General features: G+C 49.7%; 14 protein-coding genes and 1 pseudogene across 14 annotated transcripts, besides 45 other annotated features; all 15 read left to right on the top strand.

Annotated features, from left to right (window-relative positions):
- Positions 1-9390: part of a sequence feature (heterozygous, Esmeraldo-like haplotype) that runs on past the window's edge.
- On the top strand, positions 35-2797 carry Tc00.1047053506513.130 (annotated as a pseudogene).
- Positions 2704-2728: a microsatellite.
- Positions 2826-2998: a sequence feature (T-rich).
- Positions 3550-3570: a sequence feature (AT_rich).
- Tc00.1047053506513.120 (hypothetical protein, conserved) lies at positions 3614-5521 on the top strand (the record flags this gene model as incomplete). The annotated part of the gene is made up of 1 exon (XM_811200.1): positions 3614-5521. One exon carries the CDS (start codon positions 3614-3616, stop codon positions 5519-5521), a length of 1908 nt encoding a protein of 635 aa, XP_816293.1.
- Positions 5831-5853: a microsatellite.
- Positions 5921-7180, top strand: Tc00.1047053506513.110 (peptidase T, putative; the record flags this gene model as incomplete). Its single annotated transcript, XM_811199.1, has 1 exon — positions 5921-7180. The coding sequence occupies one exon, from the start codon at positions 5921-5923 to the stop codon at positions 7178-7180; it is 1260 nt and encodes a 419-aa protein (XP_816292.1).
- Positions 7317-7355: a sequence feature (T-rich).
- Positions 7371-7420: a sequence feature (A-rich).
- Positions 7653-7676: a microsatellite.
- Tc00.1047053506513.100 (hypothetical protein, conserved) lies at positions 8056-9003 on the top strand (the record flags this gene model as incomplete). The annotated part of the gene is made up of 1 exon (XM_811198.1): positions 8056-9003. The coding sequence occupies one exon, from the start codon at positions 8056-8058 to the stop codon at positions 9001-9003; it is 948 nt and encodes a 315-aa protein (XP_816291.1).
- Positions 9020-9095: a sequence feature (T-rich).
- Positions 9391-10264: a sequence feature (areas merged during assembly that could not be assigned to a particular haplotype. This can correspond to areas where the two haplotypes were merged or to regions with more than two copies in the genome that were merged during assembly.).
- Positions 9656-9677: a sequence feature (AT_rich).
- Positions 9792-9845: a microsatellite.
- Positions 9863-9920: a sequence feature (AT_rich).
- On the top strand, positions 10069-11319 carry Tc00.1047053506513.90 (hypothetical protein, conserved; the record flags this gene model as incomplete). The annotated part of the gene is made up of 1 exon (XM_811197.1): positions 10069-11319. One exon carries the CDS (start codon positions 10069-10071, stop codon positions 11317-11319), a length of 1251 nt encoding a protein of 416 aa, XP_816290.1.
- Positions 10265-18149: a sequence feature (heterozygous, Esmeraldo-like haplotype).
- Positions 11364-11457: a sequence feature (A-rich).
- Positions 11465-11508: a sequence feature (GA-rich).
- Tc00.1047053506513.80 (hypothetical protein, conserved) lies at positions 11585-13117 on the top strand (the record flags this gene model as incomplete). Its single annotated transcript, XM_811196.1, has 1 exon — positions 11585-13117. The coding sequence occupies one exon, from the start codon at positions 11585-11587 to the stop codon at positions 13115-13117; it is 1533 nt and encodes a 510-aa protein (XP_816289.1).
- Tc00.1047053506513.70 (uncharacterized protein) lies at positions 13295-14566 on the top strand (the record flags this gene model as incomplete). Its single annotated transcript, XM_811195.1, has 1 exon — positions 13295-14566. One exon carries the CDS (start codon positions 13295-13297, stop codon positions 14564-14566), a length of 1272 nt encoding a protein of 423 aa, XP_816288.1.
- Positions 14609-14631: a sequence feature (AT_rich).
- Positions 14664-14690: a microsatellite.
- Tc00.1047053506513.60 (ADP-ribosylation factor, putative) lies at positions 14944-15516 on the top strand (the record flags this gene model as incomplete). The annotated part of the gene is made up of 1 exon (XM_811194.1): positions 14944-15516. The coding sequence occupies one exon, from the start codon at positions 14944-14946 to the stop codon at positions 15514-15516; it is 573 nt and encodes a 190-aa protein (XP_816287.1).
- Positions 15779-15799: a microsatellite.
- Positions 15921-15940: a microsatellite.
- Positions 16048-16107: a microsatellite.
- On the top strand, positions 16185-17822 carry Tc00.1047053506513.50 (protein kinase, putative; the record flags this gene model as incomplete). Its single annotated transcript, XM_811193.1, has 1 exon — positions 16185-17822. The coding sequence occupies one exon, from the start codon at positions 16185-16187 to the stop codon at positions 17820-17822; it is 1638 nt and encodes a 545-aa protein (XP_816286.1).
- Positions 18073-18098: a sequence feature (AT_rich).
- Positions 18150-18341: a sequence feature (areas merged during assembly that could not be assigned to a particular haplotype. This can correspond to areas where the two haplotypes were merged or to regions with more than two copies in the genome that were merged during assembly.).
- Positions 18155-18200: a microsatellite.
- Positions 18342-18486: a sequence feature (haploid, Esmeraldo-like haplotype).
- Positions 18421-18480: a microsatellite.
- Positions 18487-19354: a sequence feature (haploid, non-Esmeraldo-like haplotype).
- Positions 18488-19228, top strand: Tc00.1047053506513.40 (hypothetical protein, conserved; the record flags this gene model as incomplete). The annotated part of the gene is made up of 1 exon (XM_811192.1): positions 18488-19228. One exon carries the CDS (start codon positions 18488-18490, stop codon positions 19226-19228), a length of 741 nt encoding a protein of 246 aa, XP_816285.1.
- Positions 19355-27992: a sequence feature (heterozygous, Esmeraldo-like haplotype).
- Tc00.1047053506513.30 (hypothetical protein, conserved) lies at positions 19503-20291 on the top strand (the record flags this gene model as incomplete). The annotated part of the gene is made up of 1 exon (XM_811191.1): positions 19503-20291. One exon carries the CDS (start codon positions 19503-19505, stop codon positions 20289-20291), a length of 789 nt encoding a protein of 262 aa, XP_816284.1.
- Positions 20423-20443: a microsatellite.
- Tc00.1047053506513.24 (hypothetical protein, conserved) lies at positions 20722-21315 on the top strand (the record flags this gene model as incomplete). Its single annotated transcript, XM_811207.1, has 1 exon — positions 20722-21315. One exon carries the CDS (start codon positions 20722-20724, stop codon positions 21313-21315), a length of 594 nt encoding a protein of 197 aa, XP_816300.1.
- Positions 21726-21749: a microsatellite.
- Positions 21804-21829: a microsatellite.
- Positions 22007-22081: a microsatellite.
- Positions 22115-22144: a microsatellite.
- Positions 22152-22182: a sequence feature (AT_rich).
- Positions 22214-23092, top strand: Tc00.1047053506513.20 (hypothetical protein, conserved; the record flags this gene model as incomplete). Its single annotated transcript, XM_811190.1, has 1 exon — positions 22214-23092. The coding sequence occupies one exon, from the start codon at positions 22214-22216 to the stop codon at positions 23090-23092; it is 879 nt and encodes a 292-aa protein (XP_816283.1).
- Positions 23242-23330: a sequence feature (T-rich).
- Positions 23494-23532: a microsatellite.
- Positions 24541-24572: a sequence feature (AT_rich).
- Positions 24618-24646: a microsatellite.
- Positions 24652-25320, top strand: Tc00.1047053506513.14 (hypothetical protein, conserved; the record flags this gene model as incomplete). Its single annotated transcript, XM_811206.1, has 1 exon — positions 24652-25320. One exon carries the CDS (start codon positions 24652-24654, stop codon positions 25318-25320), a length of 669 nt encoding a protein of 222 aa, XP_816299.1.
- Positions 25406-25426: a sequence feature (AT_rich).
- Positions 25466-25531: a sequence feature (A-rich).
- Positions 25540-25596: a microsatellite.
- Positions 25746-25786: a microsatellite.
- Positions 25885-25983: a sequence feature (A-rich).
- Tc00.1047053506513.7 (hypothetical protein, conserved) lies at positions 26061-26717 on the top strand (the record flags this gene model as incomplete). Its single annotated transcript, XM_811205.1, has 1 exon — positions 26061-26717. One exon carries the CDS (start codon positions 26061-26063, stop codon positions 26715-26717), a length of 657 nt encoding a protein of 218 aa, XP_816298.1.
- Positions 27089-27133: a sequence feature (A-rich).
- Positions 27792-27870: a sequence feature (A-rich).

The following is a 27992-nucleotide window of genomic DNA, read 5'->3' as shown; positions in this document are numbered from 1 at the left end:
TTTTTTTTTTTCCCCTTTGCGCTGGCGGCAGATATGAGTTCTTTACCGTCGCATGTACGCATTGTTGTTCGCACGAGGCCTACGGACTTTATCGCGGACGACGTTAACATTCAGCCAAATGGGACGCTGTACATCACAAGACGAATGAAGGCAGGCATCACGGCAGCTCAGCACACACAAACAAAAAACGGAACATCGAGTGGCCCTGCCTTTGCCGGCGGCGATGGTGATGGCACCCTGTCGTCATTAACCTCTGAGGCGGCCGGAGCCTCTTCCCAGGAGAAACTGGCGTTCACATTTGATGCGGTGCTGCACAACGCCTCGCAGGAGACGGTGTACGACGCGACCGCCTCCGAGTTGGTGGAGTCGCTGCTGCAGGGCTTGAACTGCACACTTCTTTGCTATGGCCAGAGCGGATCAGGGAAGACGTACACGCTGTTCGGCGGCAACACGTACCCCACACGTGGGTGTGTTCCGCGTGCCGTGCACTCCATGTTTGAATCCATGGCGGAGTCAACGGACCACGAGTTCAAGGTGCACCTCACGTTTGTTGAGGTCCACGGGGATCAGTTGTTTGATCTGCTCGGAAAGGGGCCCGCCGCTTCCGTGAGGCCAGGCGGTAAAAACAATGCGGCTAACAAAGTTGTTGTGACACTTGACAGCAACGGCGATGTTGTGCTGCGCGGGGTGGAGGAGCGGCAATGCGCCAATGAAGCCGAGGCCCTGGCGGCTATGTTTGAGGGCCTGCAGCGACGCATGAGTAGGCCGAACTCATTCAGCCCGCAGAGCTCATACTCGCATGCCGTACTGACGTTTCATGTATTGAGCAAGAGCCTGGTAGACAGTCATGCTCTCGTCCATCATTCTCGATTTAATTTTGTGGATTTGGCCGGGATTCAGCGACCCGCCCCGCTGGCAGACGAGGCTGCGAGGCAAGAGGCAAAGATCATCAATCGCTCCATTATGCATGTTTGAACAGGTCGTCCTGGCACTCTCTGGCCCTCAGCCTCGCCACGTGCCGTACCGCCAAAGCAAACTTACCATGTTGCTGAAGGACTCTATTGGTGGCACCAGCAGAACGACCCTCATTGCAAACATATGGCCCGAGGATCGTCATAAGGAGTTGACCTTAGCAACGTTAAACTTCGCCAAGCGTCTGGTGAGGATTGAGTCACATCCCGCTGTGAACACCTCCACGGACCCAGAGGCACAAATCAGGATGCTCCGGAGGCAGGTGACCAGCCTAAAGTCCGAGTTACGTATGCAGGATCAACTGGCTGGTCGTGAGGCGGTCCCTACCGCGCCCCTGGAAGCCGATGAAATCCAAAATGCGCGGGAGCTGGTCATGGCTTTTGTTTCTGGCGCAACACCACAGGTGCGTGTGGGTTCTGTGCGGGAGATGCATGCCTGTTTTCTGGTCTTCAAGATCCTTTTGGGCGAGTGTGAGGCACAGCTGAGAGAGTCGCAGGTGCAGCGGGAATTATTGCCTCGCCAGGGTAGTGCCACCAGTATGAAGAGCGTGAAGCGAAAAGGGGGTTTGAGGCAGCACGGCTCCTCCGAGTACAAGGAAAATACCAGGTACGTGAGCAGTGTCGAGGATGCTGCGGCGGGTGTGGGCGTGGGCACGATAGAGCGACTAAGCCCTGTCATTCGGGAAGTGTTTTTTCAGCGGCAGCGCAGCTGCTCGAACGCCGGTCCGACGGGTCTGTTGGGGGCGAGGGAGATGAGCAGCGATGGGCACACCCCGGGCCACACACCCACGCCTCCAGTCGCCACAAACACCACTGCCCCCAACAACATTACGGCAGCTGGAGCCGCTGCTTCTACATTCCCTACTGCCGGGCCCACCACCCGTGCTAAGGCGGCTGCATTGTCGCTCCCAGATGGCGAGAAGATGAAAATACAGGCCCATTCAAAACGTCATTCCTCCTCTCCCCCGACTGAAAAACCAAAAACCAGCCTTCCACCTCTTGAGTGCGAAAAAGCCACAACGACTGTGTCCTCTTCCAGGTTTTTGGGAAGGCAGGATAACGCGTTTCGTGACAGACGAACGGCATTTGAGGCATATAAGCGCACAAGCGGGGGAGTTTGCCAGTTGGAGGCCATAGAGAATGCTCGCAAACTTGTTGCAGAGAAGAAAGAAAACATATTACAGCTCCAAAAACGAGTGAACGAGATTAAGTTAAGCATGGAGGAAAGTAAGAAGTCTGAAGGGTCTCAAACCCCCGCCATGGAAGAAAATGCGATTGCAAGGCATGCGTCCGTAGATGCGACACACTCATCCTACGCGTTATTTGAGGGAAGTCACAGCGCGACTGAGAATAATGTGAATTTTTCCGAGTGTTTTTCTACGTCACCCGTGGAAAACCTCCCTCACATGACGTTAGCAGAGCGGAAGGCTTTTTTGAACCTTTCAAATAATGCTCTGACGAGGGCCATGATGGAAAGTGGAGTTCTTGAGAGGCGGTTCAACCGGCTATGTGATGCATTTATGAGCAACTTTCAGTTCTGGCACCAATCCCAGCTCCAGCCGCAGTTTCTGACGCCAGGGGAGGGAGCGGCGGCAGAAACAACTAATTTGAACGCCAATTATTCCTCGAGGGAAAATAACTCTTTTCAGATCAGCATTCCACGCGTCATGGCAAAGGGGGAGGGTGAGACGCGGTTTGTGGACGCTGCGGAGCGCCTGGAGACTCAGAACATGCAGCAGCAGCAGCAGGAGCAGCAGGCTCTAGAAAGCGCGGCATTCTACGCCGCAAAGAGACTTGCGAGAAGGGGGTTTCAGTTGCGTGAGTAAAAACGTGAATATACTCGCATGCGGACGGAAGAGCAAAAGCGAGATAGAGAGGGAAAAAAAAAAAAAAAAAAATAAGAAGAGAGAGAGATGGGGTGAAAAACAAAGACAAAAGAGGGTTGAGGGAAAAAGAAGAAACATATATGGAAGGAAACAGGAGGAATGTAAAAGAAAAAAAAGGGGAGGGGGAAAGGAAATGTAAAGCAGTAAGACCAAACACTGAAGGAATTGAAAAGTGTAAAAGCAGGTGCCTATGGAGGGGAGGGGGGGAAATGAAGTTTCGTCTCGAGACCGGTTATGTACAGTTGTACGTTTATTCACCCACCCACTGACTCCCCACCAGTAAAAAGTATGACAAAAGAGGGACGAGGGATGCAAGGAGCGTGTGTGGCATAGTGAAGAATTGGGCTTCAATCATCACCCGCTCAGGATTTTTTAAAACTAAAACAGAATGGCAGTATATGGCCAACTAACCACGTACCTTTGTGTCAAGTTCCCTGTGTCTATGCGTGCATGCTGGTGTTGCACCGGATGTCCTTCAAGGGGGAAAAGGACGTTGAAACCCCACCCCCCCCCTTCTTTTTTTTTTTTTTTACCGCCGCTGCTGCTGATTCTTTTGCTTTTTTTTTACTTGTTTTGCGCCCCTGGGGGTGGATGCGAAAGAAGAATAGGGAAGGGGGAGCTGCGACGGCCTAGACAGCAAGGCAGGCATACGTGTTAGCACAGGGGGTGAAGCGAGGGAGGAGGTCCCACTCTATTTTTTTTTTTTTTTTTTTGCCTGTACTTTTGCCAAAGGGAACCACACGGAGGGAGCAAGTGATGAACGTTATCCCGGCACTAGCGAAGGAGGTTGTCAGACGGTTAATGAAGCGCACCGATGAGGCCGCTGCGCAGAGGGTCACGGAGGATCTTGCAGCCTTTGTGGTGCGGCTCTCACTCTTTGATTCGCCACACATTGATGAGAAGGGCAACGTTGCGGAGACACCGGAAGGGATTGAGGCGATGGCAGAAGAAATTTCAAAGTATTTTGTCAAGTGCTCGCCGCATGTGTTGGCGACTCTGTCTCTGCAGTGCCAAACGGCCGGGCTACGCGGTAGCTTCACGAATAAACGCCGCAATGAACAAGTGAAGCAGGAGGCAATCACATTACGTCTGCTGGGCTCACTCTGTGAGAACTCAACAAGTCAGCCGGAGGAAATGCTTAGCGAGATTGCCTTTTTTATCCTTCATCGCCACCGCCAGCTGAATGCTGCCCAAGGGAACGCGGAGTCGCGGAAGGAAACTGTGGCAGTTCTTAACGCAGTCCTGCCGCGGTCACAAGTGCGTTCTTTTGCAAACCAACCGGCGGAGGAAAAGAGGCGGCAGTTGGAGGAACTGCACCGCATCGTATGGGGGATCCGTCTGTACAACAAGGCGGAGGGACGAACCGCGGGTGCCGGCCTCCTGTCGCTTCATGAAACCGCAGAACATCTAATGACTCAGTTGGATAGCTGCATTTCGCAAGAAATCCATGCCGCCGCAGCTGTTTGCTCGGATTATGTGAAGTTTTTCCACTCCCCATCGTCACCTCTTGGCAGCCCGGAGAAACAGGCGTTTCGTGAGGAGTACCATCGTCAACTGCAGTTTCTTCTGAACCTGCGCACAGCGAAAGAGCGGCTGGATCTGCTCTCGGCTCGAATCCGCACAAACTTACTCCCCGCGTATGAAAAAACGCTTGTGGAAGTGAAGGCGGCGCTTGGGGTGGGGGCGATGCGTTCCGACGGCGTCACACTGCGAAGTAGTGTGCCGAAGCGCGTAGCCTATCCAAAATTTATTGCCCTTGCAGAGGCATACGAGGATGTGGAGCAGAGTTTTGAGGGATTTGAGGAAATACAGGCCCTCGTGGATGTTTCCATTTCTATTGGAAAAATATCAAAGACGTCGTTGCCGCCAACGCTCCTGGAAGAAGCCCTGGCGAAATCGAAGAGTGAAAAGGCTGCCGATTGTGCTGCCATTGCAGCTTACGTTGCCACACGTACCGAATCATGCCCTTTATTTTATGCAAAGGATGCTAGCGAGCTGAAGCAACACGCGTCTTTGCGTGCGATGAACGGATTATGTCCTGTGAGTTTCGTTGAAGACGGCATTTGCGTGGAGGGGCGAACGAGCGAGGAGGACAGTGCGTGCGCTGGCTTTGTTGTTCGTCCGGCACCGGCGGGCAGCCTGGGCGAATGGTACGCCTTTTGCTCCGAATACGCATTGCGGCGTTTTGTAGCGTTACCGTTTTGGTTCATTGAGGCTGTGAAACGGATGGTACGGGAGGATTTTGTGCTTATCAGCCTGCTCGACTTTCTCGATCGTCTTCCGCACGAGTTGTATATCAAAGGGACACGCAAGTACGAGGCACGCGAGGGTCTTGTCGCAGCGGAGGCGCGCCAAGACGTCTGCACACAAACAGGGCAGATTGACCCTTACATGGACCACAATTACCGCTGGAACGAGTGGGACCTGCGGCGCCAGGCACTGAAGCTTGTGAATCTCTTTGACATGCGTACACACTCGACCCAAACGATTGCGTCTCATTTTCGCCGTGATAACACGACGCAAATCCGGCCTCCTCGGGATGACGAGACGCAGACCATGCAGGACGCTGCAGTGCAGCCACCACGCACGGTGCAGTACCTTAAAGGGCTGCGGGGTACCAAAACTTCCGCGATAGAAACCGTCCAGCGAACCTTTCTGTACTAACGGGCGGAAGGATGCGCGTCACTCTCATTCTCTCTCTTCCTCTCTTTTCCCGTGTTTTTCTGTGCGAGCATGCGAGAGTAACTGAGCATTAAAAAGACAAAACACAAAACAAAACAAAAGGAGAAAGGAGGAGGGGGATCCGGGGGTGGGGTGGCATTGGACTCACATGTGAATTGAAACAATTATGTACGGTAGACACCAGAGTGGGATGGAAGAACAAAAACAGGGGGAGAAAAAAAGAGGAAAACGCAGGAGGGGTTAGGAATGGGAAGGACAGCTGCTGTCCTTGTCGTTGCACTTTTATTGGCATTTCTTTTTTTTTTTTTTTTTTTAACGCAAACTAGAGGAAAATAAACAACGAAAAACAAGAACATTAATAATATCGTACCACCGCAAATCATGGCAGGTAAAAGCTTGGAGGATCGGCTTGTGGAGCGCTTCATGCGTTACTCCGCCATCTCCAGTCAGAGCAACCCGGCGAATGTCGGAAAGTGCCTCCCGACGTCTCCTGGGCAGCAGGAACTCGCTGAGCTTCTTGCCGCGGAGCTGCGTGCCAGCGGTCTGGAGGACGTTGTGTGCGACGACCACGCGACGGTGACGGCAGTCAAACGGGGGCGCAGGAAGGATTGCCCGACCATCGGCTTTATTGTCCACCTTGACACGGTTGACGTTGGCCTCAGTCCTGTTGTGAAGGCTCAGAAGCTGCGCTACGAGGGCGGAGATATTTGTCTCAACAAGGAGCAGGACATTTGGCTGCGTGTGGCGGAACACCCCGAGATTGAACGGTACGTGGGCGAAAACATATTGTTCAGCGATGGCACGAGTGTTCTTGGCGCGGATGACAAGGCGGCCGTGACGACCGTGATGGAGATGATCACAAGCCTGCAGCCAGATGAAGAGCATGGAGACATCATTGTCTGTTGCGTCCCTGATGAGGAGGTTGGCCTTCTCGGTGCCAAGAATCTTGACATTAAGTCCCGCTTCAATGTTGACTTTGCCTACACACTTGACTGCTGTGAGCTGGGCGAGGTGTTGTACGAGAACTTTAACGCTGCCAAGACTACCATCACGTTTACGGGTGTCACGGCGCATCCCATGACGGCGAAGGGGGTTCTGGTGAATCCGTTGTTGATGGCCGTTGACTTCATTTCACGGTTTGACCGCAAAGAAACCCCGGAGTGCACGGAGGGTAAGGAAGGCTACCAATGGTTAGCCGAAATGACCGCAACTCAGAACGAGGCCGTCCTTCACGCGATGATTCGTGAGTTTGATTTGAATAAGTTTAAGGAGCGCAAGCAGAAAATGATTGAGGTGGCCAACGAGATTCAGCAGCTGCACCCCACCGGCCGTGTGCAGGTACACACGGAGGATGTGTACCGTAACATTTCCGACTTTTTGGGCGAGGACCGCACGGCGCTCGATATTATTTTTGAGGCATTGAGCATTTTGGGCGTGGAGCCGAAAGTGATAGCGATGCGTGGCGGAACCGACGGGGCGGTACTCTCCTCGAAGGGCATCGTGACGCCAAATTACTTCACCGGTGCGCACAACTTCCACTCGAAGTTTGAGTTTTTGCCTCTCTCGTCACTTGCCAAGTCGTATGAATTGACGCGGCAAATTGTTTTTCTGGCGGCCAAACGCGTGAAGCCAAGACTGTGACGTGTGGGGGGGGGGATGAATAGAAATGCGTGTGGTGTAGTTTTGTTACCGCCACCGCCTCTCTTTCAATGCCACCATATATATATATATATATCCATACATGTATGCTTGCCCTTAGAGGGCATTGAAAACGCACAATAAAGAAGAAAGAAAAAAAAAGAAAACAAAAAACAAACGAGGGGTAATTCTCTTTTATTATTATTATCATCATTTTTTTCTTTTTTTTTATATATTTATTTTGGCGGGTAGGAGGGGGAAATGGGCTTTTGTTTGTCTTTTTATTTTTTATTGGGGTTTTTGTTTGAAATCGTCCATTGCACTTATGAGTAAAAGCCATGCCCTTTTACGTTTTCATTGTCGGGCGACACGGCGGCCGTGCGCTGTTGTACTCCCAAACATCTTCACCGCCGTCCGCCTCCCTTTTTTTTTTTTTTTTAAGTTGTGCTGCAAGACGGGAGAATATCAAACAAAATTTTTTTTTTTTTTTTTTTTTTTTGCCTTTCTGTCAGGCTACCGCGATGTGGTTTGCCCCGCCCCGTACCTCCTGCTGCCTGACGAATTCCACCGCCTCTTTTATTGAGGGAATAATCGTTTATTATTGTTATTATTTTTGCGTGTTTGTGTTAATTGTCTCTCGCCTATTTACCCTACGCGGCCGTCTTTTTTGTGGCAGTACAAGGGGGGTGGTGGTGCGCGGCGAGCTTCTTAAAAGGAGGAGGGAATCCTTTTCTTTCTTACTGTGTGTGTCTCTGCGGCAGCCTGCAGCCCTAAGCCGCACTGCAAAGAGGAATTAACCGTCGCAAGGGCGAGAAAACAAGAAACGAAGTCAAAGAAGGAACTAAAGAAGACGAAGATAACAGAGAGTAGAGCGAGAAATGACCGAGGCACCGGTCTCACTGCAGTCACTAACGCCCCTTGACGTGAAGCAGCTTTCAAGGGATCAAAAGCGTCAGCTCCTACGGCAGCACCGCGAGAACCCATCACGCAGCGCGAACGTTGTTCTCTTGCTAGGGACGGATCTTCTTGCTGGCGGCACTGGAGGCATCGGCTCCGCGGAACTGTCATGCATTTACGAGCAGATTCTTATTGCGGCGCTGGACTGTGGCAGAGTTGACATGGCGCGGCAATATCTTTCAGTCCTGTATAAATGGTTTGGGAAGCAATCGGTGCGGGTGCGTCATCTTGAAGGGTTGTGTCTGGAGGCGGAGGGGAAGTCGGTGGAGGCGGAGCGTTTGTACCGCGCCATTCTGAAGGAGCATCCGACGGATCAGTTCGCCGTCTTGCGTCTTTCCGCCATGTTAAAAAGTGAGGGGAAGTACCAGAAGGCCATTGAATTATTAGAAAAGCAGCAGGTGTACACCGATGAGAATGGTGAGAAGCACACATTTCTTGAGGTACACCGCGGCGACAGTCTCTCCGTCTACCGTGAGTTGTCAAACCTCTACTACCTCTGCGAGGACTATCACATGGCTCTTCATTACGCCGATGAGGCAATGCTGTTCAACAGCAACGAATATCTTTCTCACACACGTCTGGCGGAGCTGTACTACATTGTAGGCGACTACAAACGCTGCCTTGTTGAGTACGCACAGTCATTGCGTCTCAATGGCCACGCGAACAACTGCCGGGCCGCTTATGGCCTCTGGCTTACGGCCAACGAAGTCGTGCGGCAGGCGAAGGCGGCTCCGAAGTCGTCGGATGGAGAGCAGACGAAAGACGAAGCGGTAGAACTGCGGGCGTGGGCAGAAAAGAAGCTGTTGGAGATATACAAGGGCAGTCCGACGCTTTCGGCTGTGGAGGCCATGCTGCAGCGTGTGGCGTGAGTGGGGCCACACACGCAGACAAGAAGAGAGAGGAGAGCAGAAAAAAAAAAAAGAAAAACATATGCAAAAAAAAAAAAATAATAATAATGAAATGGCGCCTTAAGACACAGAGTGGAGGGGGTGTGACGGCGGGGGACACAATTGAGTTGCGGACGGGTTTGTTGCTGACTGGGGCGAACTGCGAGGGTGCATGCAGATGTCTGGGGACGACTGAGAAAAAAAAAAAGGAGGAGGAGCACTCTGCCTTGCCTCGTTTGCTCCTGTTCCTGGCACGATCCATGGAGTTCACTGTTGGTAAAATAACGTAGGAGCGACGAAGCAACAACAACAAAAATAATAATAAAAGGACGGCAATGGACCGGAACGTTTGAAAGAATTGGACATGACCAACATAAAAAAACAAACAAACAAACAAAAACAAAGAAGAGAGAAGGAAGACGGGAGAAATCAGCAAGAGAAAAAAATAAGGAGCTCACACACATTCACGCACACGAAGAGGGCTGATGACGGTGGTGGAGGGGGGAAAGTGATAAATTTAAAAGAGGATTCCGAATGATAGACAGAAGTGGGAGTGGGACTTTTTAAAAGGAGAAAAAGATGTCTCTTCCCTGATCCTCAGCAGAAACACTTTTTTGATCCCGCCGTGGTTTGCTTTTTTTTTTTTTTTTTTTAAAGCAGGAGCAAATAATAGGAGCAACAATGGTAATAGTAATGCTTGGGGACTCGATGTGTACAATTGCCGCGATGTGTCATTTCAACATTGCTGTGCCTTATTGGAGGGCATGGTCTGTGTGTGTGTGTGTGTGTGTGTGTGTGTGTGTGTGTGTGTGTGTGTGTTTGTGGTTTTTTTTTCTTTCTCAATAAATAATTTAATCAAAATATTTATTTTTTAATGTTAAAAGTCTTTTTTTTTTTTTGACTTTCTTTTTTTATGTTGCGGCAGCAGTAGACCGTGGGGGACGACGGTGCATAGATAGACTATTCCCCAGGAGACCCGAGAGAGGGATTATCAAGGGGGCTGCCGACAGAAGTGCTGCTGGACTGCCACCCTCCTGTTTTTTTGCGATGAGTGGGGGCAGTGCGTCGGCCAGTGAAGCGTACATTAGACCGTCTCCCACGCCGGCGCCCTCCGTCAATTTTACATCTGGCGATACTCCACCCACTCCGACAAGATCGACTCCGGCGGCAGCAGCAGCTGCTAATTTTACAGCCCGGGCTGCGTCGAAAAATGGCCGCGGGGAGGAGCGGAAGGCGGTGGCGGCGGCTGTTGCAGCAGATGTGCGCGGGACGGTGGAATACCGCGCGGCGTGGGACGTGGAGCTCTGGAAGGCCATTCAGGCCGCGCGGCTACGGCGGCAGTTAGAGGAGCAGAAAAAGAGGGCTCTTGCGGCACTTGCCAAATTTGTCAAATTGAGGGAGCAACAGGCCACTGAGAGATGCGAGCTCCGGGAGCGAGAGATTGGACGCAGGGAGCAGCGTTTGGTGGAGGAGGAGAAGCAGATGGAGAAGCGAAAGTGGCGGCTGGCGGAAATGGAGAAGGACATGCAACACATGCGTCAGCAGTTGGCGGACGCTCGGCGGCGTGCGGAGGCAGAGGCGCAGGCGGAGGTGAAGCGGGCAAAGGAAGACACCGCACACGCGGTGGCGCTGCAGGAACAACGTATACAGGCAGCAGAGGCACAAACAAAACGCGCGGAGGAGCGGTTGCAGCAGGCGCAGCGCGATTACTTGGCGCTCTCAGAGGAGTTCCATCGATTTCGCACGCGGGAACTCGCGGGGCCTTCTGAGAAGGCGACCAGCGTCGAGACTCGGTTGCGGAGGGAGTTTGCGGTGGAGCAGCAGGCGCTACAGGACCGTCTTGAGCGGCGACACATGGAGCGTGAAGAGCAGCTGACACGGCGCTGCCGTGAGCTTGAAGAGGAAAACAAGCGCCTTACGGCGTTGGCAACCAAACGCAAGGAGCAAATGCGACGCACCGCCGAGGAAGTGGAACAGCTCATTTCGGCGAAAAAAACACTAGAGCAGAGGCTGCGGCGAAAATCGGCGATAGACGCCACTGCAGACATCACAGACACAGTAAAAAAGAAGAAAGATTTGGCGGTGGGCGACGTGATTTCGAAGGTGTCGGCTGCCGATGTCGCACCGGTGGCAAAAGAAATAGAGCGTCTGCGTTCTGAGCGTCGTATTATCCTGGAGGGGAGTGCGGGTGCGCTGGATCAGGACAGCGACGTGGTCCGCTGCCTGGACGCGAGGATTAACGAACTGCTTGAGCGTCTTCAGAGTCGGGGCTACGCGTTGCAGCCGGTGACAGATTGAGGGTGCTGCGGCCATTTCTAGTTTCGGCACCGTAGAGAAAACAATTTTTGTTTTATTTTTTATTTAAAATTTTTTTTTTTTTGTCTGTCTGCCTGTTGTTCCGGTTGTTGTTTTATTATTATTATTTTTTTCTTATTTGCGTTGCTTCTCCCTTTCTTTCTTTTTTTCTTTTTCTCTTTTCTTGTTTCTGCCTCTGTGCGTGCCTGTGTGGGGTATTGGTGGTGGTGGGCAGGGGGGCCAGAGCCGTGGCAGCAGAGCAGCGTCAATGCCCTCCACGACGTCGCATCCCCCGTTTAAGTCTGCCGCGATTCGTCGCGGTGTTTTGGGAGACTTCGAAAAGACTGCGAAGGGCGACAGGCAAAATATCGACGGCGGTGACGAGCGACGGCCTTTCATCTCGATTGCGCAGCCGTCCGCAGCGCCAGCGTTGGCACCTCAGCGAGGTAAAGAGTGGCGTGCGTACCCCAAAGTACCTTTTTACGCCGTTATGCAGGGTCTGCAGCTGGTGATCAACGTGGCAGGGCCCGAAGAGGACGCGGGTGATGGTTTGAATGATGCCGGCCTTTTAAGGGGCCTTTCGATGCTGCAGGAGATGTTACAAGCATCCGCCACAAAGTACGGCGGTGTGTACTATATAAGTGCTCTGCCGGCAAGCCGCAACACTCTTCTTTATCCTGCGCACGCTACCCGTTCTCATACCGGCGCATCTGCTCTTTCTTCAGTCGCCACAACTGCCGAGTTGGACTACTGGAAGTATCTTCAAGCCTTACAAGATGTCTTTTACCGCTTTGCTGAGCTGCGTGATCTCTGTTGCACCGGATTTTCAAAAGAGCACTGCACGCATCACGTTTTCTTTTTACGCATCACAGAACACCCTCGATTGAAGGATCTCATGGCGATGCTGGCCATTGAAAATTCTCGTCTGTGCTTCTGCCTGTGCGCTTCTTCAAGGGTGACACAACAATATTTTACGCAGCGTGCGCAGGATGTGGGGGTGGAACTGGAGTGGGTGTTGGGTTCCACGTTGGTGACGGAGCCAGAGAGGCTGGCGATGACGGAAGTCAACCCCGTCTTTGCACTTTGGGACGTGTTTGTGAATCTTCCGCTTCACACCACTTTTGCCGCGCAGGAGGCGAGTGGTGCGGCAGCGATGACGTTATCTCCTGACGGGGTCACCGCTGAACGCTTCTTGCAGAACATAAATGTAACACTTGTGTCCTCACTACGTTTTGCCGGAAGCGAGTGGAGTTCCCATACTGTGCGGCTGTGCGAGGTGGGGCAGCTTTCTGAGTCTGGTCGACGGCGACTTGTGTGGTCATTGATGGCAACCCCATGTGTCGTGCTGCCACAGCTTGTGTCGGGTCTTGTGCGATGTCTCGTGGAGGAAAGCCCAGTCGATTACTTTGAGATGCGCTTTACACATGACATGGCCACGGCTACCGGGAGGGAAGGAGCGGAGAACGCAGGCCGTGGTGTCGCATATGTGACGGGGGCTCGCCGCGGGGTGGTGCAGCGCAAGAGTGCTTCCTCCACCAGCAACAACAACTTTTTTGCGTTTAGCCGGCTCAGCGCGGAGGCGTGGCTTTCAGATGATGACCGCCGTTACTACGGCCTTTTTCTCAAGGATGACCCGGTGCCGTTGGAATGCGAGTTCACTGTGGAGTCACTGCGGTATCGCCGGCAGGCGGGCCAAAACGAGCCCACTACGGGCGATGACGTGTTCCACCCGCAGTGCTGGGGCTGCGGCTTTCAGATGGAGAACCACGTGGAGCGTATATTGGTTGACGACGAGGAGTGAGCGGGTGGCGGTCATTGCTGGGGGGGTGGGGTGGATGGGAGTTTTAGTGAACAAGAGGAGAAACGGTTGGGACGAAAAAGAAGGAAATGAGATGATGTGGCGTTTTATCTGGCTTTATAAGGGGACAGTTTATGCGAACTTTTTTTTTTTTTGATTTTTTTTTTAGGTGTTGATTTTATGGCAGTGATGTTCTCTGCCTTTTTTATATGCCCCCGCCGTACCAACACGGTGCCGGCGGCATTCATGACGCATGTGCCATTTTTGCTGCTGCTTTGGTTTCTCTGCGGTGCCCCGCTTCTTGCTGTGGCCCGGACGCACATTATTATGGACGTTGATGGCTCCGTGGACGACTATGCCTCGCTCACAACGATCATGCAGAGCCCGCACCTCCGCAGCCAACTGAGCCTCATTACTATCTCTGGGATGACGTGGGGCCACGCTGCGACTGTGGCACGCAACATTTGCCGATTTTTCTTGCTTTCGCAGCTGAAGGGTGTTACCGTGTCGATAGGAGCGTTGCAAGCAACAGCAGATGATTACAACACGGTGCTGTCTCGTGGTGGATGCCGTCACAGCCAAGGGTTTCCCTCCACTCCGCATGATGCGCTGCGCCGTGGGATGCCGTACTCCCGTGCAGATGTCACAAGCTCTTTTGGCGCGGCGTACAGTTTTCCACCAAATTCATTTGACGTGAGGGTGAATGCTTCGGAAGCGCTTCACGCCCTCCTGAACGGCATGTCTGTTGACGATAGCGTGAAATATTTTGCGTTTGCCAGTTTAACCAACTTGGCATCGGCGCTGAACTATTTGGAGCGCCACGACCCGGATCGTCTGCAGCGATTTAAGCAGTCCGCAGTGGTGCACATCTTCGAAAAGGGATATAGCCTTGCGGTAGATAATGTGTCCACATCTCAGGTGTTGGCAGAACCCGAGCTGCGTTTTGTTCTGTACATGCCATCCTTTTATGATCCGGCGGCAGCCTTTTCGTTTAGCTCGTGGAGTGAGTTTGGCAACCTGGCGAAGGATGCAGGTGCATCCAAAGCAGTTGCATGGCTTTTCAGCGCATGGGAAGCAAAAAAAGCTCTCGTTGAATCCCGCAGCGACGACCCACTTAAGGCATTTTTTAAGGAACGTGGCCCAGCGAGCAGTCTGGTGACACTTTGCGCTCTTGACGCCACTGTGCGAGCCAGCTGCACTCTCTACCACGCTGCGTTGTCCAGCGTGTCTCTTCATTTGGAGCAACCCACAGTGTCTGCGCCTGGCACTGCGATGTACGGGATTACTGGAAACAACGTGACGTGGCCGTCGTATCTGCTAACAACGGCGGGGGACACTCCTGCCGACAAAAAATTTATTGTTGTGCAGTCTGCCGACAGCTTGGTGCCGTCCGCCACCGCCTCATTGGCGTCCATCTTCTGGTCTGTGTGGTTGGACCTTCTTCGCTCTTAGACGGGTGACAAAAAAAAAAAAATGCCAACTCCAATGCGGAAGAATTTATTATTATTATTATTTTTGTGTCTGCCAGAAGGGCGGTGATGATACTGGGTGTGTGTATGTATGTATGTATGTGTGTTGTGTACTTGTGTGCATGCCTTGTTGCCGCCGTCTTTTTTGCATTATTATTACTATTACTATTATTCTTGTGGAAGTAGGGGAAAAGTAATTCACACTGTGGCTGGAGCAAAAGAAAAGAAAAAGGGGAAAAAAGAATAAACAAAAGATAAATTGTTACCAGCAGCAACAGGGTGGGAAGAAAAAGGGGGGAGCCTCACGTACACGTGCACGGACATTGTATTGCATTGCAGCAGAAGGCGTTTTTTTCATTCATGGGCGCCTGGATCTCTCAGCTAAAGGCCGCGTTGGGCTTTTTACCAGCTGACAAAAAAATCCGTGTACTTATTTTAGGCCTCGACAATGCGGGGAAGACGTCTATTTTGTACCGTCTGCAGTTGGGCAATGTCGTGTCCACCGTTCCTACAGTGGGGTTTAACCTGGAGACGATGAATTACAAGAACATATCGTTTGAGGTGTGGGATTTGGGCGGCCAGGCGAACATTCGGCCTTTTTGGCGCTGTTACTTCACTGACACGGATGCCATTATTTACGTTGTGGATAGTAGTGACAAGGATCGCATGGGGGTCGCTAAGCACGAGTTGTACAACCTTCTAGACGAGGACGAGCTGCGAGAAAGTCTACTGCTTATATTTGCCAACAAGCAGGACACGATGGGTGCGGCGAGCGAAACTGAGGTTGCGCAGCTGCTCGGGGTCGCATCTTTGACGAATCGCACCTGGACAATTGTGAGGAGCAGCGCAAAGACCGGTGAGGGACTCATTGAGGGGATGGATTGGCTCTGTGACAAGCTTCGCGAGCGAGGCACCGTCAGCAGCACCTTGTAGCTGTTGTTACTCATTGAATGTGATGTAATTAGCAGCAATGATGGTGATGTATGCAGCCGTGTTTTTCCCTTTTTTTTTTCTTTTTCTTCTGTTTCCTTTTGATTGTGTTTGTGTTTCTCCGAGCTTAATTTGTCTGTGCATGTGTGGCGGAGTGGGTGGGGGATGCCTGCATTTCTGTACCTCACACAAAATGATGATCCCTTCTTCCCTGTTGTTGTTGTCGTTGTTTTTTGTTCTTTCTCTTCTGTCAGAAACTCTTCTGTATTTTATTTTATTTTATTTTTTGTTGTTGTTGAATTTATTATGCACGTAAACCTCCATTGTTAACGGTGGCCCTGAAGACTGACGGTGGTGGATGCAGTTGTTTTTGGGTGCATTTCCTTTTTTTTTTCCTTTTTTTCTCCGTGTGTGTGTGTGTGTGTGTCTCCTCCTTCTCTTCCTGCGAGTGCCTATTTAAGAATCGACTGAGCCGTGTCCGAAGGCGGTTGACTGAATTGAGAGGGCCTAGACAGAGGGAGACCCCCTCCAAACAACAAAAACAAAAAAAAAACAAAAAACAAAAACGAAAACAACAACAACAACAAGAAAAAAGGAATATAAAAAGGGGGTTTTCTTTTATATACATACATATATACATAAATACAATTTTTAGGGAGGAAATTGTTCAAATGGACTTCCAGGCACTACAGTCAACTTTGACGGAGGTATGTAAAGGCACCTCTTTGAAGAGGGGTGTTTCTTTTGATCAACGGTACGAGCTTGAGGCGGAGATTGGAAAGGGGGCTTACGGAACTGTCTGGAGGTGTCACCGTCGGTTTGATTCTATGAGACGTCCATATGGGGTGAAAATTATCAACAAGAAAAAGGCGGGGGCCAAAGGACTGAAATGGGTCATGGGAGAGGTGGAGACGATGAGTCTATTGATACACCCAAACATTGTACGGCTTGAAGAGACGTTTCAAGACGAGGAGAATTTGTGGATTGTAATGGAGTACATGCCGGGTGGAGAGTTGCGGAGTGCCGTTCTTCGAGATGGGATTTTTAGTGAGGCCCAGGCTCGTCGGATTACAACGCAGCTCCTTTTAGCTTTAGAGTTCATCCACCAAAACGGGATTGTACACCGCGACATGAAACCGGAGAATTGCCTTCTTTCCGAGGGCGATTTGGTATGTAAAATATCTGATTTTGGGTTTTCTGTTCTTGTAGGCTCGGACCAGTGTCTCATGTCCTTTTGTGGCACCACCGTCTTTATGGCGCCCGAGATATTTGGCGACACAAGCTACGGGAAGCCTGTTGATATGTGGGCAATAGGTGTGATGGTGTATTTTATGGTCACTGGGACGTATCCATTTACTGGACGATCGCATAGGGAGCTAACGGACGCAATTTGTGGCGGGCGTTGCAACCTCAAGAGTGGCAGGATTGCCGAGGGGTCCGCGTCTTTGCGTGATTTTATCTCCATGCTGCTCGTGGTAGACCCAAACCGCCGTCTTAGTGCCCGTGAGGCGTTGAAGCATCCATGGATTAAACTGGGCATGAACATGGGGAATTCTATCCGAGACGAGACGGAATTGAAAAGACATGGATTGAGGCCTCGGAGTATTTTTCGAGCTGCCATCATTGCTCTTATGGCAGCGCACCGCCTGTGTTATCTTCGTTATTGTCGTATGCTGGAGAATAATTTTTGTAGTGCTTTTACAATCTTGCGAAATTTCCGTTTCGCGGTGTCCGGGGCGTATGAGCCGCCAAGTCCAACTCTCGACTGCAGCGGTGTCTTTGCGAGGCACCCGCGAGGGGTGAGATTTCTGTTGCCTATGCTGGAAGTCAGTCGCACCATTGAGGCACTGGACCTGAGCAGCAACAACATCGATAACCTTACCTTATTCCAGCAGCTAGCGAAGACAGTCGGTCAGCATCCAACGCTGGTCTCGCTGAACTTGTCGTTCAATCCCATTCCTTTGCTTGCTAGTCGCGGCCTCCTTCGGCTTGCACGGAGCCCGCAGTCAAAGTTGCTTCACTTGGGGCTGGACGGCACCCTTCTCCCGTCCGAAACCATCGCGCAGATCTCCGCCGCCCTCAAGGAGAAGGCCGTCGTATCCTCCGCCGCCGCTTTTACCCCGCAGTTGACACCCGCAACGCGCTCATTGGAGATTTCAACCTCCTTGAGCCGGAACAACCTTTCCGTTTCAAGCCCACGGCAGCGTTTTGTCGTGCCTCATTCACCGTTCACCCGTCAGCCGGTCCGGAAGACAACAGAGCCACGACTTCCGCCCCTTTCTAACACGAGGCGCCGCGCGGGAAAGTAAACGAGAAACGCCTCCTGTTTTTTTTTTTTTCTCCTTTTTCTTTTTTACTCCCAATGAAAACTCTCCTGCAGAATGTATTTTCTCGCGGCTTTTTTTTCGACGTGGCTCCCATTGCCGCTGGGGAGGTCAGCAAGAATAGGAGCAAAGAGGAGAATGAACGGAATAAAATGTGCGTTTGCTTGTGTGACTTAAGAAAAGTATGTCAGTGTTCACACAAGAGACAAGGAAAGAAAGGGGAATAACGGGGAAGATTTAAAAAAAAAAAAAAATAAAAAAGTGTGGAAGTTTGGGGTTTCTGGACGGAAGTAGAAGACGCACGCAGTTTAAGTTTTTTATTTTTATTTTTATTTTATTAATTTTATTATTATTATTATTATTTTTTTTTAAACAACAACAAAAAAGAGATGAAACGGACGGCATACCGTTTCTGTGACGGAATCAACGGCGTAGATTTGTAAAACACACACAAACACACACAACATCATGTTACTTCTTTTTCTTTCTTTTTTTTTTTTCTTTACGACTTCATGGGGCGGGGTGAGAAGTCCCTTTTTTCACCTCTTTGTAAAAAAAAAGAGCCAGAAGGAAAAGGCGCCCGTACATACATATATATATATATATCACAGGAGGAGATAAAAATATAAATATATATATATATTAGGACAATGGACTCATACGCCTCCACTGCGCTGGTGATTTGGGGAAGCACAGGCAGGAGGCTCCAGTTCACACGACAGGACCTCCAGATGCCTGAGAGTGTGAAGGAAAGGCCGAACCATCACTTTTTCGAGAAGCAGTGGGACTCCGTTGCCGGATTTTGGATGAATCGTGTTCTGAAGGAGGCGGCCTTGCAGCACATGACTGTGCAGGATATTGTGCAGTGCATCGTGAGCGACATTGAGAGGCGGTGGGAGCAACGGAAGAAGGAGAAGTCACTGTATAAGAAAAGAAAGCGGCTCTTGGATTCGAGCAACATTACCGCCGCTGGTGCGCCATCGCCGCATGTTCTCATCACCAACATCGTCTCTTTTGAGGCCTACCGACAGCTTGTGGCAGAAGATTCATTGCAGCAGCTCGTGACGGCGGTACTGGAAAAAGTAGAGGAAATTGCGAAGGAGAAGGTGGCACACCACGCGATTCTGGTGGATGACGATGACAAAAGCGACACCAAAAGTCCCGCCAAAGACAAGTTGAAGGAGAAGCAAGGCGAAGACGGTGATGGGACGGGTCCGGGGAAGGCGAAGAAGAGGGCACGGCATGAGGAGGACGACAGTGTTTCCTTTGACGACCATGTCGCGTTTGTGTGTACATTTTCCTCGGAGGCAAAGGCTGCCAGGGTTGTTAGTGAATTGCATGGAAGTACTTTTGACTCTCGGGCGGTGTTGTGTCGTTTTTACGCCTTGTAGTCTGTTTAAAAAATATATATTTACATGTCATGAAAGCATCACTTTTCATGTTTTTTTTTTTTTCTTTGTCGTACACACTTTGTCTGCCTGTGCGTGTGTGCTTGTGACGGATTACCCTTGTTTCTTGCTGTAAGGATGGGCTTACATGACTGTGTGGGCAGAACGAAGCAAACGCGCAGCTATGGGATGACATTAATTATATTTTTGCCTGAGGTGATGCGCTTTTTTAATTAAAACTCAGTTTAGAGGTTTTTTTTTTTTTTTTTAGCGGGTCATGCCAGCGGTGCGGGGTGGCGCGGCTCGTGTGGGGATTTTGGCCTCATGTGCGTTGACGCCGATGCGGCGTGCGACGACCGGCGAGCATCACAGTTACCGTCCTGGGCGTTTTGCTCAACTTTTTCGCCGCCTGTACGTTGCCGTTACTCCGCGTAGTCTCCATAGAAGTTTAGCAATAAACTTGCAGGCCGGCATGGAGCGTGTGCAGGAGTTGGAGAAGGAGCAGCTGTGGCTGAGGCGGCACGGCTCCCCGCTGCGGGTTATGGGGCTGCCAGAGCACGCGGAGCTGGCGGAGGTTCGCTCGCGTTACCGGGATCTTGTTTTTGCTACACACCCCGACACGGCGCAGGGGGACGCAAAGGCGCAGTATGACACGATTCAGACGGCGTACAAGATGGCCACCACACCGACAAGCTTGTGGCACCAAAACGGCTCCGCCCCTGCGCTTTACCGCAGTCTTTTGAGCACCTCGAGAGGTATCACGCGACACGTGGATCGTGTCACGTTGTTTGCTCTTTTTTCATACTTTGTGATGGGCGTCGTGGGGATTATTTTCTCCGTTGTTGTTGTGCGTCAAGCTCTCGAGTTGGCGCTGCGCTTTTTTGACCCTGAGTTTTACGAGTTTATGGTGTCGCAGGAAAAGGAGGAGGCGCGCCAGAAGCTGGCAGGACTCCCGGTGGACACCGATCCAAAGCGCCTCGCGCCGACGGTCGTGAAGCGACTTCTTTTTCCCGGCCGGTTTGTACACAAAGAAGGCACCGGCGGCGACAGGGCGGGAAAAGAGTGAGGGGAATGTTATTTGCGCCTTTTTTTTTTTTTCTCCTCGTCTTTTCGACATACACCGCCCTTTTTAAAAGTCTGCATGGTTGTCGCGTAGAAAAAAGGGTCTTGCCTTCCCTTTTTTTGTTTGTCCTTTGGATTATTATTATTATTATTATTTTTTTTGTCTTGCAATTTTTGTTTCGTCTTCGCGCAGGATTGTTTTTTTTTTGGGTGGGTGGGGGGCAGCTGGGCGGTAGTGTGTGCCCTCACAAATATACGCCCGTAATCCAAAAGGGAAAATTATTAGTTCCACCAGTTCCAATAAAACAAGCATTAGAAGAAACAGACACAAACACAGGCGCAAATAAAAGGGGGCCGCACAGGCACCAACAGCAACATCAAACACAACCGTAAGGAAGGGAGGAAGGAACGTCAACGCGTTATATTGGCAATTCATGGACCCACCTTTCAAGGAGACGCAGTTTGCATATTTTCCTAGTTCCGACTCCCTCTCATCCCCTGCGGGGCCTTTGCCCAACTCCGGGAGTTTTTCTAGCTACAGCGACACGGGGAAGGCTGGAAAGTCAGAGGATACTTTTGTGGTGGGTGAGTATCGCTTGTCTTCGTGTCCTATTTGTTTGGAGCGGTTTACACTTGACAATCCTGCGATTGTTGTCTTGTGTGGGCACGGTTTTCACCTGCAGTGTCTGGAAAGTTGGAGGCAGCGGGCGTCCATATGTCCTGTTTGTATGAAGCTCATGCAGGGTGAGGGAATTCCAATGATGTCCGCCCGTGATACGAGGCGGCGACGGCGTTACAAGGGCGTTAATAGTACTGTTACTGCTGCAGCTACTGCCCGCAGCAGCTGTGATCATCGTAGTGTGTGCATGGAGCCAGCAATGGGGGATCCCATGATGGCACCGCCCCAATGTACACCTCCCCTTGGGGAGGAGCACATTGCGAACACCAATAGGGACGGGGGCGTTGTTTGGTCCGTACTGTCCGTGCTGTGGTCTCTCTCGCGGTGGTGCTCTCGCGGCGGGGAGTGATACTGCTTTTGCATGTGTGTAAAGCCTGTGGTGATGCGAACAGAGGCAATAAAGTAAAGTAGAGGAAGTATGAGGTTAAGGAAGAAAAGAAGAATATCAAGAACAAACCAGCGATTCATCTCAGTAAATTGCCAGTATACATATTTGCAAAGGTTCTACATCATTGTCATCTTATTTCCCCTTCCCCCCTTTTTTTTTTCCGGATTTTTTTGTGTTTTTGTTTTTTTCTCTCGGCAGGGGGTGGGGGTGAGATGGGATGGGATGGGAGAGGGACACACGTAGCCTGGAGGGGGCAACTGCGCCCTCGAATAGGGGGAATAAGAATGTAATTAGATGGGGTAGAAGTAAAGACGGTGTTTCTGCTGGGTGCGGGAGCCTCATGCTCATGGACCGAGCCCAATTTGGATGTGGGAGAGGGGAGGGGAGGGGAGGGGGCGCAAATTAACAGGAAAGCTGAAATATAAAACTCGGAGAAATTCGATTTAGTTTTATTATTATTATTATTATTATTGTTTTATCTTTGGCGCATAACAGTCTTTTTTTTTTTTTAATTCTTTTCTTGTTCTCAGAACGCCAGTTGATGATCGAGGCGCCAAGGCAAAATACTTCCGAACTCATCCCCTTCCCCCAAAGCAAACATTGAGCACACGCTACCACCTCTTCTGTAATGAGTGTGAGTGCATAAATGCTCACATATATATATATATATATACTTGCATACATGCAAAGGTACATATGTACATGCATACATGTTTCTGTGTGTGTAGTCATCTCCCTTTTCATGAGCTGAGTTGGACACTTACCATTATTATATTATTATTATTATTATAATCTTCATTTATTTTTACTTTAAAAAAATTTTTTTTTGCCTTGTTATTCTCCTCTCCTTTTGTGTGTGATGGGAAAGAGAGGAGGCGTAGGTATGAGTGCTACTGAATACCAGGGTGAAGAAATTGAGAGGCCGCTGCCAGCGTGGCTGCGCGATCAGGATCACCCGGAGGCGACGGGTGATTTCTTTTTGGCCGAAGGCTCAGCAAAAATGGTCGGCTCTAAAGATGACTCAAAAGTCATGGGCAGTCGTGACACCTCGGAGGTGTTGTCTCTTATCCTCTCCGAGTTACAGAGGCAATCCTTGCGCATAAACGACGTGAAAGCAACTCTTGCACGAAACGTCGCGTACCGAACCTGCTTTGACGTGCTGACGATGAATAACGTCACGTTGGACGCCGTTTGTGAGAACCCCGTTTCTCACCTGCGAAGTACCGTGAGGTACACGGGCTTGAATTCCACAGTCACGATCAGTTTTACCTCCGGCGATGTCTCGATATTGTTAGACGACCCTGCTGATGATGTGGACTTTATGGGCGTGAGTTTCACGTCGGATTGCATCTTAAACTGCCAACTTTTTGCTGGCATAAAAGTCTGCAGTGTCGTTCTCAACATTGACACTCAAAAAATCACCGATTTGACGCAATTGACATTGGTCGCACGATCCGAGGAGGCGACAAAAGAGTTGTGCCAGGCGCTGATGACACTCTGTGGCCGTGACCCGGTGAACCCCGGCGCGCATCTGCACACACCGCCGTCGCTTCCCAGGGAAAGGCTGGCATCTGCCGCTGCGTCGGCCGTTGCATCAGACCTGTCGTCGCGATTGTCGGCGCAGTCACCAACAGAATGTAGAGTCAACAGCCGCGGTGTTACGGATGCCGTTCGCACCCCAACCATGCGTCGTTGCGAGGGGTCAAAACGCCCGTCTTTAAGTGAGCAAGTGCCTTGACCAGAGTGACTATTCAACGGCAGCAAAAAATGCCATCACTGACTTCAGAAGGAGTTTTTATTCTCTGGCGGCAGTGGGGTTGAGTGACGGTGCTGACGGGGAAGGAGGCTGCACGCAACAACAACAACTACAATGATAACACAACCGCCAAAAACAAAAACAAAAAAAAAAAAAAAAACAGACGCATAAAAAAAAAGCAAACGAGAAATCAAAAAAAAAAAAAAAAAAGAGGAAAAAAGCAAAGACGAAAGGTGATGGTTCTTATGTCATGGTGGATGAGAGGTAAAAGACGATTTTTGCTGGAAGTTGTTTTTTTTTTTAGTTTGCGGCTCTGAGGTTTTTCCTTTTGGCCTTTGAGCGGTGTCTGACACCTGAAGATTGATGTTTGCTCCTTCTCATTCTACATATATAAGTATATATATATATATATTTATGTATATTGGGTGTTGCAAAGGAAAGGGTGAAAAACAAAATAAAAAAAAACATTTTGTGTCAGTTTTCCTTTCCTTTTCTGTTTTTTATTTTTTATTTTTTGCGACCAGGATTCCTGCGCTTGGACACACTTTGTGTAATTACAGGTGGGGAACTCGACCGGATTAGCCCTTTTGTTTACTTCGTGTGAGCGTTTTCCCCCCTTGGTGCCTTTGTGAGTATTTGGCAGGTGTGCTGCGTGTCGGCGCGGGTTTGAGCTCCTCGAATTTGGCACCGACGTTCCTTCCGGAGGGTTTTGTCCTTCTCGCCGTCTGCTGTGACGGGCGGAGCCGGATGGTCATTCTCGTGTCCGAGTGCGTGGGGATCTTGGCAGGTCGCTTCTCCCCAGTTTTGGTTGCGGCAAATGTGGAGGGGTAAATTTGGATCTTTAGGGGGGACGTTGCGTCTTCCTTGGCGAAGACCGAAGGGAGGGTGATTCGTTGCCTGACAGGCCCTTTTTGCAACGCTGTTGCGAACCGCATGCTCAACACCCCGTCCTGCAGGGGGGCGAACGCCATGACAGGGGCGGCGATCACAGACCTGCCGCGTGGTATCTTGGCACTCACTTTGTCTGTTTTTAGAGAAGCGATGCATTCCGGTAAAATTGTCCGCTGCATTGCGCGACTGCATGAGCGCCCCATGAGGTGGTGGTGGTGGTGGTGACGTGGGCGGTTGGAATGTACGCTGCGACGAGGGAGCACCACGCAGGAGGAGAAACAGACTGAAGAGCACCGAGAGAATTCTCCCCCCTTACCTCCCCTCTCTTCACATATAAATATATTTTTTTTGTTTTGCTGAGATGTGATGTGTGGGCGCTGTTCTCTGCCTCTGCATGCTTCCGTTGTGAAGTGTACATCTTTCTTGTGTCTGCATGATGTTTGTCCTCTTCTTTTTTTTTTTTTACATCGTCACTTGTAGTCTTTTTCCTCTCTTTTCTCATTTCCAGGCAAAGTCCATAGGGAGTGCAGCGATCGTGCTATTTTATTTTATTTATTTTTATTTTTTTTAAGAAACGAAAACAAAATCAAAATCGACGACTTTAAAAACGTGTGAAAAAAAAAAAAACAAAAACAAAAACAAAAAAAACAATGCGTCCAAGGTACAACCGCAACGAAGCATCATGGGTGACATTTATAACGTGCTGCTTGAGTCATCTTGCGCTTCTCCCGGCCATTCGATATCTTCAAAAACGGGGAATGCATTACGAAGTCTGCGTATCGGTTTTTTCTACTTTGGTTTCTTTTCTGTATCATTCATCTGAGTCTCTCAGGACACCGCTGTTTCTTTCGACCATCCGCTGGCATCGTCTGGATAACATCGGGGCCATTTCTTCCATTACTATAGTATGCCTTCATGTGTGCTCCTTTGAATCCGAGAAACTAGTGAATTATCTCAAGTATTTTTTTCTTTTTGTTACTATCGTTCTTCAGGAAGCTGACCCTTGGAATATTTTGTACACCGCCATACCCATTTTATGTGCATTGGCCATGGTACTTGTAGCCATGTTGTTGAGCCCCATACGGCGGCGGCGTATTGCGGGAAAGAATTTATACGTAGGCATGGCGTCATCTCTGTTGGGTGTGATCTGTTTTGTCCGGGGACTTGACGAGGACAGGGACACGTACCGTGCGTGGCACGGTCTTTTCCACGTGTTGGTAGGGATGGGCATTTACAACATATTTCTTGCGCTTGGGGATTGGGGTAAAGGCTCATACAGTCGTAAAATGAGCATGACGTCTCCAAGTTTTGATGTGTGAAATGAGCGCAACCCCCCCACACACACACCCTTCCTTCTCATCTCCCTTTTTTTTTTTTTTTCCTTTTCACGGAAAGGTGACATGCTTTTTTTTTTTTTTTAAATTAGTTGTTGAAGTACTGCTTTTTTTTTTTGTTTTGGGGGGGTTTTTTTTTTTTTTTTTTTTATTAGTTGTTGTTTTTGCTGCGCCTTTTTTTTTTTTTTTTTTGTTTCTCCTCCCTTTATTTATTTATTTGTTGGAAATAATTATTTAATTTATTTATTTATTTTTTTTTTTTTCAATACACATATAAACAAATATATATGAATGAATAATTATATACAAATACATGAGGACGCGTAATTATTTTTGAGTGCGTGGCAAATTGTGATTGTTTTTATTTATTTCTTTCTCCCTGCGTGTGGAGGTCTTGTGGGGCATATGTGTTTTTTCCTTTTTTTTTTCCTTTTTTTTTTTTTTTTTTTTTAGGCGTTTTTTTTTGTTTGTTTGTGTTTGTAGGAGGGAGAAGGACAAAAGGAGTGACCAGGGTGGAGTGCTGGGGGGCGGTGAAGGCACGGGCCACTATTATTATTATTATTATTTTTTATTTATATTTACAATTTTTTTTTTTTTTATATAAATTTATTTATTTATATAAATATATATTTTTGTTGTTGTTTTTGTATAATTTTTGGTTCATACCAGCGGAAATTTATTTTGTGGAGGTGAGCAAAAGGGTGGCTTGGAAACGCCTGTACAAAATGAGGGATGAGCCGGCGTGGGCCCTGTTTGCGACGACGGTCGTAAGTCACGTACCGATGATTCCAACGGCGTTTTTGTTTTATAAGCGTCGTTATGTGTATGAGGCATGTGTTGCGGCCTTTGGTCTTACATCGTCTCTTTTGTACCACACTTGCCAGTCATTTGACGTGGAGATATTTCTTGACGAGCTTGGCTGGCACCGGCTAGACAACATTGCTGTTCTTGCTGGAGTAGGCATGTGGTTTGTGTTTCTCTGTACCTTTAAAGACCCCGTTGTGGAGCGCAGCGTCAAGTACTTCACACTTCTGGCGAGTATCATCATTGAGGAGAAGGATCCATGGAATGTTGCGTACACCGTAGTACCTATTACTCTTTTTGCCTGCATTCCTGTTGCAGTGTTCTTGTACACTAGGCAGGTTCCGGCGATTGAGTATCGCCAATTTATCATTGCCGCTATATTTATGTGCCTCGCCGTTCCGTTTTTTATTGTCGGACTAAACGATACGGAAGATCCATGCCGCATATATCACGGCATGTGGCATCTTTTTGGAGGCATCTCCTCCTACTTCATGTGGCTTATGGTGAAGACGCCCGGTGCAACAGGGCCTTACCCCAAATTTGGATCCATCACTGTGCGCGGGGACACACTTCTTTGACGATAGACATGAACGAAGAGCGGAGGGGAGGGGGTCGACACAAAAGTAGCGGAAAATTTGAAAAGAATTTTATAAATACGTTTACACATGGACCGTGCGTCATGTGGAAGAGCAGCGGATGGATACCTTTTGACTTGGATCTGTCGTAAAGGTTGCTTTTACGACGATGAAATGACAGCAGCCACAACAGCAAAAAGAAGAGGCGGTTTTGTCGGTAAAATTAGGATGCGGGTGGATTTGAGGGGAACCCATGGGTTGCATGCTGAATTCCGTTATCTATCCCTGTGTGTCTGGGTGGCAAAGCCGACGTAGCCACGGGCTACGTGTTGTGGCTTCACTGAAACAGTTTGGGAGAAATGCTTTTCATCATCTTTTTTTTTTTTTTTTTCCTTTTGTCTGTTTTCTTCTTGTTTTTTCCGTTTTGTCTTTGGCTGCACAAAAGCCACCAGAGGCAAAGAGGACGATGTGATGCATCCCAGTGACTGTGTCGACGCTACTCCCTTGCGTGGTGTGGGTGGGTCCGCGCCTGACTGGCAACGGTGCCCTCCGCTCACGAGTCATCCACGGATCGGGCGTTTTCGCCCCGGCGGCGAGAGGGGCGCCGTGCCCGTCACAAAATCACAGTCTTTGGTGGCGGTATTAAAAGGTGCCGCAGAGACATTACGCCATAAGCGGGGCGCAGCTAAAAGGGCATGCCTCAATGAGAAGGAGAAGGGCGAAAGTCCAGGGGAGGGGAGGTTGACTGGATGCGTTATTGGGGCTCAGGGCCCCGGGCACACGCGGGGCGGTGGTGGTGTTGAGGACGCCTTGCGAAAAGGCTCATGGCGTTGGATAAAATTGCGTTGGACGTCGAAACTCTCAAAGGAGGGTATTGAACTCTTGCAAGCGGTGCGCCGAGATGCCTGTTGGCGGGCATCTTTAACCGTGACGACACCATGGACTTTACGCATCGAGTCGAATAAAAAAGAGGTGATTTGGTGGACGCGGGGCAGGCAAGAAGAGAATACACCGAAGAAAGGTACTCAAACAAACAAGCAAACAAGAAAGAAGAGTGAGCGTTGCACCAAACGTCGCTTGTTTTTTTTGTTTTCGTTTTTTTTCTTTTTCCCTTCCCATTTTATTATTATTATTTTTGTTGTTTTTTGTCCTTTTTAAAAATTTTACTCTCTCGTACCGGGCCGCTCCTTTTTCTTGAGCACATGATACTCTTTTTCTCCAACCTCCTATCATTGGCTACGACTGCCTCTTATATCATTGTGCCGCAGTAACTTGCCA

The sequence above is a fragment of the Trypanosoma cruzi genome, genomic scaffold (assembly GCF_000209065.1).
Source record: "Trypanosoma cruzi strain CL Brener 1047053516589 genomic scaffold, whole genome shotgun sequence".
In the NCBI taxonomy this organism is placed as follows: domain Eukaryota; phylum Euglenozoa; class Kinetoplastea; order Trypanosomatida; family Trypanosomatidae; genus Trypanosoma; species Trypanosoma cruzi.
The sequence above is the reverse complement of the archived record's forward strand: the minus strand, read 5'-3'. Positions and strand labels throughout refer to the sequence as shown.